General features: G+C 50.8%; 3 protein-coding genes and 1 pseudogene across 8 annotated transcripts in view; 3 read left to right on the top strand and 1 right to left on the bottom strand.

Annotated features, from left to right (window-relative positions):
* Positions 1 to 7153, bottom strand: part of POLR3GL (polymerase (RNA) III (DNA directed) polypeptide G (32kD)-like) — a 15057-nt gene extending 7904 nt beyond the window's left edge. The window contains exon 1 of one of the 3 annotated variants that reach the window (XM_011995157.1): positions 7069 to 7153. The gene's annotated coding sequence lies outside the window, so the exon portion shown is untranslated. Of the gene's footprint in view, positions 1 to 3009; positions 3096 to 7068 lie in introns of those variants that run through there. The other 2 variants (XM_011995156.1, XM_011995158.1) reach the window with 2 other exon arrangements.
* Positions 1 to 9892, top strand: part of LOC105550294 — a 931651-nt pseudogene that overhangs the window by 386062 nt on the left and 535697 nt on the right. The window lies entirely within an intron of this gene.
* ANKRD34A (ankyrin repeat domain 34A) lies at positions 3196 to 8337 on the top strand. Of its 3 annotated transcripts, XM_011995160.1 has the most exons (4): positions 3196 to 3595; positions 4241 to 4466; positions 4805 to 5347; positions 5889 to 8337. In XM_011995160.1, the coding sequence occupies exon 4, from the start codon at positions 6015 to 6017 to the stop codon at positions 7503 to 7505; it is 1491 nt and encodes a 496-aa protein (XP_011850550.1). In that variant the 5' UTR covers positions 3196 to 3595; positions 4241 to 4466; positions 4805 to 5347; positions 5889 to 6014; the 3' UTR covers positions 7506 to 8337. The 3 variants fall into 3 exon arrangements, with proteins under 3 accessions (XP_011850550.1, XP_011850552.1, XP_011850551.1); XM_011995161.1 differs by lacking the exons at positions 3196 to 3595; positions 4241 to 4466 and adding an exon at positions 5450 to 5513 and having other exon boundaries at positions 5173 to 5347; XM_011995162.1 differs by lacking the exons at positions 3196 to 3595; positions 4241 to 4466 and having other exon boundaries at positions 4818 to 4960.
* Positions 9589 to 9892, top strand: part of LIX1L (Lix1 homolog (chicken) like) — a 22434-nt gene continuing 22130 nt past the window's right edge. Inside the window, exons 1-2 of the mRNA XM_011995202.1 lie at positions 9589 to 9656; positions 9800 to 9880. Coding sequence (XP_011850592.1) covers positions 9589 to 9656; positions 9800 to 9880 — 149 coding nt within the window. The remainder of the gene's footprint in view (positions 9657 to 9799; positions 9881 to 9892) is intronic.

Raw genomic sequence — 9892 nt, 5'->3', positions numbered from 1 at the left:
TTTTTTTGAGACAGAGTCTTGCTCTGTCGTGCAGGCTGGAGTGCAGTGGCGCAATCTCGGCTCACTGCAACCTCCGCCTCCCGGGTTCAAGTGATTCTACTGCCTCAGCCTCCCGAGTAGCTGGGATTACAGGAGCCCGCCACCGGGCCCAGCTAATTTGTTTTTGTATTTTTAATAGAGATGGGGTTTCACTGTCTTGGCCAGGTTGGTCTCGAACTCCTGACCTCGTGATCCACCCGCCTCAGCCTCCCAAAGTGCTGGGATTACAGGCGTTAGCCACCATGGTCGGCCAATCTACAATGTTAATAGGGGAAACTGTGCACTGGGACAAATGGGAACTCTTGGCACTATCTGCTAAATTTTTCTGTAAGTCTGAAACTGTTCTAAAATATATAATCTATTAATTAAAACAAAAACAAAAAAAACCTCGAGGCTGGGTATGGTGGTTCACACCTGTGTGCAATCCCAGCACTCTGGGAGGCTGAGATGGGATGACTACTTAAGTCCAGGAGTTTGAGTCCAACCTGGGCAGCACAGTGAGACCCCATCTCTACAAAAAATAAAAAAATAGACTACGAAAAATAGTCTCAGGTACCTGGGAGACTGAGGTAGAAGGATCGCTTCAGCCCAGGAGATAGAGGATTCAGTGAGCCATGATCATGCCACTGCACTCACCCTGGGTGACAGCGAGAGACCTTGTCTCAAAACAAAAAGCTAAAACAAAAATCAAGTAGCAATTCAAAATTCACAAGAGATTAGTTGGTGAAAAAAATATTAAATATATGTAGAAGGTAATCTTCTGTCAGAAATACATACACACAAATGAATTAAAAAGCTGTTAAAGAAAGATATGTACCAAAAATTAACAATGGTTAATTTGAGGGATGAGGTTTTTTGGAAATTTTTTTAGTGCAGAGAGTTGTGTACCTTTTTTTTTTTTTTTTTTTTTTGGGACAGAGTCTTGCTCTGTCACCCAGCCTGGAGTGCAGTGGTGTGATTTCGGCTCACCACAGCCTCCACCTTACGGGTTCAGGCAATTCTCCTGCCTCAGCCTCCCGAGTAGCTGGGATTACAGGCACCCACCATCACGCTTGGCTAATTTTTGTATTTTTAGTAGAGACGGGGTTTTGCCATGTTGACCAGGCTGGTCTCAAACTCCTGACCTCGTGATCCACCTGCCTCAGCCTCCCAAAGAGCTGGGATTACAGGTGTAAGCCATCACACCCGGCCTCTTTTAATTTTTTTTTTTTTTTTTTTGAGACAGGTTCTTGTTCTGTCGCTTAGGCTGAAGTGCAGTGGCAATCTTGGCTCACTGTAGTCTCGACTTCCCCAGCTGAAGCAACCCCCCACCTCAGCCTCCTGAGCAGCTGGAACTACAGGCCTGAGCCACAATGCTTGGCTATTTTTTTCTTTATTTTTGGTAGTTTTTGTAGAGACAGGGTTTTGTTGTTGTCTAGGCTGGTCTTGAACTCCTGGGCTAAAGTGATCTGCCCACCTCAGCCTCCCAAAGTGCTGGAATTACAGGCATGAGTCACCACGCCCAGCTAGAAATGGCTTGCTTTTAAGAATGCTACCAATTCCACTGTAAAAGGACAGATTTCCGTCTTTTTTTTTTTGAAACGGAGTTTTGCTCTTGTTGCCCAGGCTGGAGTGCAATGGTGCGATCTCAGCTCACTGCAACCTCTGCCTCCTGGGTTCAAATGATTCTCCTGCCTCAGCCTCCCCAGTAGCTGGGATTACAGCCATGCGCCAACACGCCCAGCTAATTTTTGTATTTTTAGTACAGATGGAGTTTCTCCATGTTGGTCAGGCTGGTCTCCAACTCCCGACCTCAGGTGATCCGCCCGCCTCAGCCTCCCAAAGTGCTGGGATTACAGGCGTGAGCCACCGCTCCCAGCCAGATTTCCCCTGTTTACAGTGGAAGTGTGGAATGCATTTCCTTTAGCTATACAGTTCTTATTTAGAATATTTGTTGGATATTGACTAAAGAACAGATATCAAAACATGGAATGACCTACAAGAGAGACAAGAGAGTTTCCTTACTAAAGATGTTTACATAGAAGCTGGGCAACAATTTACTAAATAGGGTTTGTAAGAAGGATGCATAGCTCTAGTAGAGGATTCCCTGTGATCAGCATGATTTAGCATTGTGTCTCGCATATAGTAGGTGCTCAATAAATATTTGTTGAATGAATGAATACATTATTTCTATGGGCCTTTCCAAACTTGAGACCGTGTGATCCATAAAGCCTCCCCTCACCATTCCAGTTCTCCTTGCTTTCTTCCTTCTCTAGATTGCAGAAACAATTATGAAACACTAATATTATGAACCACTAATTTAATGGCTCTTAATTACATACTGTATTGTCTTTTATTGTTCCCTAGTTATGTTAGTTTTTATTTTTATTTTTTTTTTATGTTAGGAATTTAAATTCTGCCTCCCCAAAAAGAGTGCTAGTTGCCAAAAATCAATTCTATTTAACTAACGTTTATTGGGCACTATATATTAACTACTAGCACCTGTCCTACAAAACCTTCTATTCTAAAAGGCATAGAGTCATTAAAGAGAGAGAGTGCACTAAGTGTCCCAATAAAGGTATACACAAAATGCTATCGTCAGACGGGGGAACAATTCATTTTGCAAGAAAGGCAGCCCAGGAAAACTACAGGTAGCATTTCAGCTAGTCTTCATAGATAACAGGAGTTTGTCAGGCTCTTGGGATAATATTAATAGATTGGGAGGAAGCTGATGCTATAGCAAAGAGAGGTACAAGTGGCTGTCTCGTTTTCTGCTTTAATGTCTTTCCCCGTGGGCGATAGAAAACTACCATTCTCTAGTATACAATCAATACAGAAATGGGAGCCCAGGGGAGAAAGGGTAGGGAGCCAGAAGGGGGCTGATCCAACAACCTGACGGAAAGCGTTATCTATTTCGCAGCCTGGCCGGGATGAACAAGTTCGGCAAGTGTGGGACCGAACCAGGTCAGAGCCACCAGGTCGGAGCCTTACCTGCTGTCCCTCCCCCACGCAGAGCCCACGCCGCGGCCAACTTGAAATGTACTGGGCTTCCTCAAGTCGGTGGCGTTCTAGGCCCGCCTCCCGGAGCTCCCTATTGGTGAGTTTTCTCGGCCAATGCAGGAGAAGCTGAGGAGGGAAGTCCGCCCTCTCGAAGCCTAGGAAGAGAAGGAGGGAGGGAGCGAGTAAGCCCGGAACCGAAGCTTGCGAAGCGGGTCGCAGAGAGAGATAGGGGTTGCAGAATCATCTAGGGTCACTTATTTCCGGTCTCACTCCAGATGGAAGGAGCCACTGGCCGGCAAGAGTTCACCAAGGGAACGTGACACTCGTATCTCATCGAGGGACCGTGTTGAGGGAGCCCCTACAGAAAGGCCAAAAGAGGAGAGGGCCTACGGAGAAACGAACCCCTGTGAAAGCTGCTCTTTAGGGATCAGTCTCTTTGTGACTCTAGCTTCACAGCTTGGTCTCTCCATTACTCCAGCCTTCCTTTCAATCATACACTGCCTCTCTCCAGCACCACCAATGGATACTTCTTTTCTAAAAATGTTTTTCTGTGGGTTGCTGCCGTGTCTGTGAGAAGGTGGGCAGAGGGTTTGAGAAAGGAAGGATCTGGGATCAGAGTACAAGAGTTGGGGAGACAGGGCAGAAGCCCAGCTTCTTCTGCATTTTCCACTACTTTCCACTTCCTGCGCGCTCTTTGGGAAGGCGAGCAGCGTGGAAGGAGGAGTCCTATTTTCGCAGAAAACAGAAACAAGGGAGAAAGGGTTCAGAATGGAGATGAAGTCTAGGAGTTAGTCAAGAAGAATATCCCAGATGTAAGAGAAAATGACCTGTAAACTGGGAGGCTGTAGGTGTAGCGGCAAGCGCCCAGTCTTTGCCATAGAACAGAAATATAGCTGTGAAACTTTGGAGAACTTGCTTAAACTTATGAAGTCTGTTTCCTCATCTGTAACAAGAAGATGATAGTTCCTATCTTACAGAGTTGTGAGGATTGAAAATAGTGTATGTAAAGCACATGGCACATAGTTGACACGTGTCCAAGAAATAACTAGTAAAAATGGGTAGCTTCCCGCAAATCTTTCTCTCTCTCCCATACCTGGGAACATTATTTTCAGTATCTTGCATCTGGGGGGCCTCCAGCCTCCGAATTAGCTCAGGACCCTGAGTGAACTTTTTAAAACCTTAGGATTTTTCTTCTTCTCCCACTTTCCTTGGTGCCTTCCAGCTGGACACAAACTCATTCCTAAAATATGTGGATGGAAGCTATGGTAACCATGGAGACAGGGCAGGTGGCAAGGAGAGGCAGAGACAGTGTGACAGACCAATAGACAGATAGGAAGAGAGAAGCTATAAGGAGCATTTCAGACAGAGATCTTCAAGCAAGATGGAAAAAATAAGACGACTAAGCAAGACAGATTAAAGAGGTGCAATGTGACAGAGTGTATTACCAGGTTCGCTCTTCTTCCTGCCCCTTTCCTATCTCCCTGCCCACAATAATACGGGGTGGAGGCACCTGGGAATGTCCCTTGCCCTGTCTAAAAGTGCCCCCATATCCACCTTCCTCATATTTATCTAGGTCTATATAAGGGAGCTGAGGTCCAAGTTTCTCTGCGATGGGTGTTCCGTTTTTGAGAGATGGGGCGGGGGTGTATCTGTGTCTGACTCCAGGCTAGACGGTGTCTCCTTCACAATTAAACTACAGGAAGAAAGCCACATCTCTTGCTTCTCTTTGCACAGTATGGACACCGGCTGTGGATCCAAAAAGCCTGTCTACACCTTTCTTGCACAGTGTGCCATGTGCCGTGCGTGGTAGGTCAGGTCTGGCGCACAGGAGCGCATAAACACACCAAGTGCAGAGAATGGGGATCTGCTGAAGCTCAGCGAAGAATCTGGATGATGATGGTCCCTGTCTGGGTCGCGGAGGAGTCCCCTAAGGAACACTTAGGTTTGTTGGGGCTGAGGGGAGGTCGGCTAAGATAAGGAAGTCAGGATTGGAGCCTCTAGGTTTTTGAGGGTTTATGTGTGCATGAGTGGGGGAGCAGTTTGGTGCCCGACGCCCCCACCCGCAGAGACTAGGCTATAAATAGCACAGCAGAGCTCCGCCCCCCCCCCCCCCCCCCCCAGCTTCTCTCCTCCCGAGCCGGCGCTGTGCCCGGGGCGCTCCGGGAGGAGGGACGACGATCCGGCGCTGGGGCGCAGATACTGACACCAAGGGAATCCGGGTGCCCCCCCTCCACACCATGCGGGCCCCCAGGAACCTGGCTCCGCCACCTCGGCTGCCCCGTGGCCACGGCCCCAGTCTTGGCCAGGAGGAGATTCTGCGGACATTCAGGTATCTATCTGGGCGCACAGCCTGGGAGGGGAAAGAGCAAGGAGTGATGGGGAACATCGCAGGGGCAAAAGAACCCCCCAATTCTCCCTCCACCCGTTTTAGGTCTCAAATGCAGGCTGCTTCCCTCCCCCCACTCAATTTTTGGGGTTGTGGCAAGCTAAAAGAGGTTAGGAATGAGAATACATGTGTGACTGTAGGGTGCATGTATGTGGGTGGGTGGCGTTCAGCATCCTAGAAAGGGGGATCCCAAGTGTGGATAAGAAAAGGGGGATAGAGGAAAGGTCTGATAAGCCATGGGGTGAGGGTGGGGGTGCGGACATGCCTGCGCGTGCACGAACGCATTTGCACGCGCGCTAGTCCTTCAGTGCGGGTGCACCCTTCCCACCTCCTCAGGCATGCGCTGCGGGGGAAGGGCCGGCTCAAAGGCATGAGTTAGAGGAAGGACTGTATGCCGTGAAGATCTCCCCCACCCCACGCTGGGTTCCTGCATCGGTGCCTCAGTTTCCCTGCCGAATCTATCAATAAGATGTCTCTCTTGCAGGGATCGGCTTCGTCACTGAGACCTCAGGCCTCTGCCAGCCACCCCCCACCCCCTACCCCCTACCCCTAGCCGTCCTCGGCAGGTCTCAGTCCCGGCTCCATCTGTGCCCTCACCCCAGCCGCAGCTATGTTGCACACCGAGGGCCACGCTCTTCTTCGGGCGGTGGGTCAGGGTAAGCTACGCTTGGCCCGTTTGCTTCTGGAGGGAGGCGCCTACGTGAATGAGGGTGATGCGCAGGGGGAGACTGCGCTAATGGCAGCCTGTCGGGCTCGCTACGACGACCCCCAGAACAAGGCACGCATGGTACGCTACCTCCTGGAGCAAGGCGCGGACCCCAACATCGCAGACCGCTTAGGGCGCACGGCGCTCATGCACGCTTGCGCCGGGGGTGGGGGCGCCGCGGTGGCCTCGCTGCTCCTTGCCCACGGCGCAGACCCCTCAGTCCGAGATCACGCGGGCGCCTCGGCTCTTGTCCACGCCCTGGACCGCGGGGACCGCGAGACCCTTGCCACACTGCTGGACGCCTGCAAGGCCAAGGGCACGGAGGTCATCATCATCACCACCGATACCTCGCCCTCGGGCACCAAGAAGACCCGGCAGTATCTCAATTCTCCTCCATCCCCAGGGGTGGAGGACCCTGCTCCCGCTCCTCCTAGCCCGGGGATCTGCACGTCGCCTTCGGAAATCCAACTGCAGACCGCAGGAGGAGGAGGGCGTGGGATGTTATCCCCTCGCGCCCAGGAAGAAGAGGAGAAGCGGGACGTATTTGAATTTCCTCTTCCTAAGCCCCCCGATGACCCATCCCCTTCCGAGCCGCTCCCCAAACCACCACGCCACCCCCCCAAACCACTCAAAAGGCTCAACTCCGAGCCCTGGGGCCTAGTGGCCCCTCCTCAACCAGTCCCACCCACCGAAGGAAGACCGGGGATCGAGCGCTTGACTGCCGAATTCAATGGCCTGACCCTGACCGGTCGACCCCGTCTTTCCCGACGTCACAGCACCGAAGGCCCTGAGGACCCGCCCCCATGGGCGGAGAAAGTGACTAGCGGGGGTCCTCTCTCTCGCCGAAACACAGCACCAGAAGCTCAGGAGTCTGGTCCCCCTTCAGGGCTGAGGCAGAAACTGAGCCGCATGGAGCCAGTGGAGCTCGACACCCCCGGACACCTTTGCCCTGACTCGCCTGAGTCCAGCCGCCTGTCCCTGGAGCGCCGCCGATACAGCGCCTCCCCGTTGACCCTCCCTCCAGCCGGCTCCGCTCCCTCTCCGCGCCAGTCCCAGGAGAGTCTGCCAGGGGCAGTATCTCCGCTAAGCGGACGGAGGCGGAGTCCGGGGCTGCTGGAGCGGAGGGGCTCGGGGACGTTGCTCCTGGACCATATCTCGCAAACGCGGCCGGGTTTCCTGCCCCCTCTCAACGTCAGTCCCCACCCTCCCATCCCTGACATTCGCCCTCAACCCGGAGGTCGGGCACCTTCGTTGCCTGCCCCTCCTTATGCCGGGGCGCCAGGCTCCCCCAGGACCAAGCGCAAATTGGTGAGACGCCACTCCATGCAGACTGAGCAGATCCGCCTGTTAGGGGGCTTCCAGAGTCTAGGTGGGCCTGGGGAGCCAGGGCGCTGAGAGAAGTGAGAGGAGCCAAGGAGGGTGGGGATTAGGACCTTAATGGGATAGGTGGGAGAACCAGCTCACACACACACCACGAACATAGGGATCTCTTGCATGTGCTCATGGGTGCACAGTGCACCCACACATGGTTAAACATGTGTCCATAAGCACAGTACTCTTATTAGCAAGAAAGAATAAGTACTCTATTTACTGGGTATGTAGACACATGTATTCATGCCCTGGTCATTTCACGTGCATATGGGATTACTTGTGTACCTGCGGACACAGCACATCAATAAACAGGGCTAGGGTCCCAAACTCTCTTGCATTTGTTCAGAAGCAGAAGCAGTAGGGAACCCTTACTTATGGGCAGTCTCCCATGTCTTTGCCCTCCTGCAGAAGCAATCCCTTGCTTTCCATGTATGCCCTGCAACACAGCCTATCATGATTTTGCATACTGTACTCTCTCCATGAACATCCCAGCCCATTCTCCAGGTCTTGCTTTCTCCAGGCCTGGCTCCTTATTCACACCGCGCTTCCAACCCCAACCACTTTTCAGGATATCTTTTTCACTCTTCTTGGGGGTTCCTGCAGCAACCCCCAGCCTATGTTCTGCTGCTGTCTTTACTGCTCTCAACTTCACTTCTCAACTTCCTGCTTTTTATTCCCACCCTGTTCCTCCAACAACTACAACAGATTGTCTCATTTTCCCAGGGGGTGGGTCATGGGCTCTAAACTGCTCTTCCGTCTGTCTGAGCTTATGAACACCCCCACGGGTAGAAGTGGGGAGAAACCCTAAATCACTCCTCTCTCCACTTGACATATCAAATAAATGTGTTCAGAAGTCTCTGTTTTGTCACTTCTGCCTGGAGGTGTGGGTATGGGGAATGAGGAATGGGGAGGGAGGGTAATACTAACTTATAGCTATAATTATCCAAGGGATACTTAGCCGTTCCAGCCACTTTCTTTCCAAGAAACCAACTTTTCTATAGAGAAAAGGCAAGTGTCCTGTGTCCTGAAGGTTTTAAGGCATTCGACAGGATTTCATTTCCTCCAGTTTCCTCTATGTCCAACCTTGAATAAAGATTCCTACAAAGAGTTCCTCCCTCCATCATCAGCAGATATATCCCAGTAGATTAACTGTCTCTTTTTCAAGCTTCCTATTTCTTGACCACTCACAGTTTTTAGTCAGGGTCTAATTTTCATTTCACCAAGTGTGTTTCTTCTATTTTCTTCTACTTCTGGCCTCTATTTCCCCATCTTTGATTTCTGAGCCACTGTAGGAGAGATGGCGGGAAGCAGTTAATATAATCTCACCTAAGTAAAAATGGCCCAGTGACCACATGATAAAGGGTATGTAGAGTGTGTGTGTGTGTGCATGTGTGCAAGTGTGTGTGTGTGTGCAAAGTAATCAGAGGAACCAAGTCTGACATGTTATACCAACAAGGGTAATTTTCTTAATTCCCCCAACTGGACTTCTCAGTTTTCTAATTTTCTGCATGTATCCTAACTCTTTCTCACTCTAATGGAAGGCAAAAAGACTTGCCCATCCCACTCTCTCTTATTCCCTTCCCCTACTTAGAATAAGTGAAATCAGAAATTTACCCAACAATGTGGCATAGTAAAAAGATAAAAAATATTGGGAATCAGAACACCTATGCTTAAACTCTGAATTCCACTTTGCCATCTCTTAGCTATTTAATTTTGGGCAATTTATCTAGCCTCCCTCAGCATCTGTTTCCTTATCCCTAAAATAATAAAATCTAGTGATTGTGATTGTAAAGAAGACATGCATTACAGTACATTGCATAGTTTATGTTCATTAAATGTCAGTATCTTTCTTGCCTTAGCTCCACCACCAATTGCATATGATGTTGGACAAGTCAAATTACTTCTCTGAGCCACAATTTCCTCACCTACAATCTGTAAAATGAAATGGTAGGACAAAATGATCTCTACTCTGTCTGCAATTCTCCCCAGTCTTGCATCTAGGCCCATTTTTTTCTTCAAGCCCCGCCCCAGGATTCTGGCCCGCTTTCTAGTGCTTGCCACAGGACTCCCAAAGACGCGCCCAAGCTACGCGTCTGCCTTTCAGAGGATGCGCTTTTTCTCTTTGCAATTGGTTCTCAGAATCTCCACCCTCCTCAACAATTTGCCTATGGCGGAGTAGTAGCCCTCTAGCTCCCGCCCCGTCACTGGTGATTGGCATGGGACCTAGCTCGTCCCCGCCCCCACTTGACTGAAGGTTCGGCCCTGGCGCCGCCCTCAGTCCCCAGGCGCTAGCTGACTGGGGTGGTTGGGACCGTTAGCTCGGCAGGCTGGCAGGCTCCGGGGCGCTACTCCATTGGCGGCCGGGATGGAGACGATGCGAGCGCAGCGGCTGCAGCCTGGTGTGGGCACCA

The sequence above is a fragment of the Mandrillus leucophaeus genome, unplaced genomic scaffold, assembly GCF_000951045.1.
Source record: "Mandrillus leucophaeus isolate KB7577 unplaced genomic scaffold, Mleu.le_1.0 Scaffold475, whole genome shotgun sequence".
Taxonomy (NCBI): Eukaryota; Metazoa; Chordata; class Mammalia; order Primates; family Cercopithecidae; genus Mandrillus; species Mandrillus leucophaeus.
This window is presented reverse-complemented; position numbering and strand designations above follow the sequence as displayed.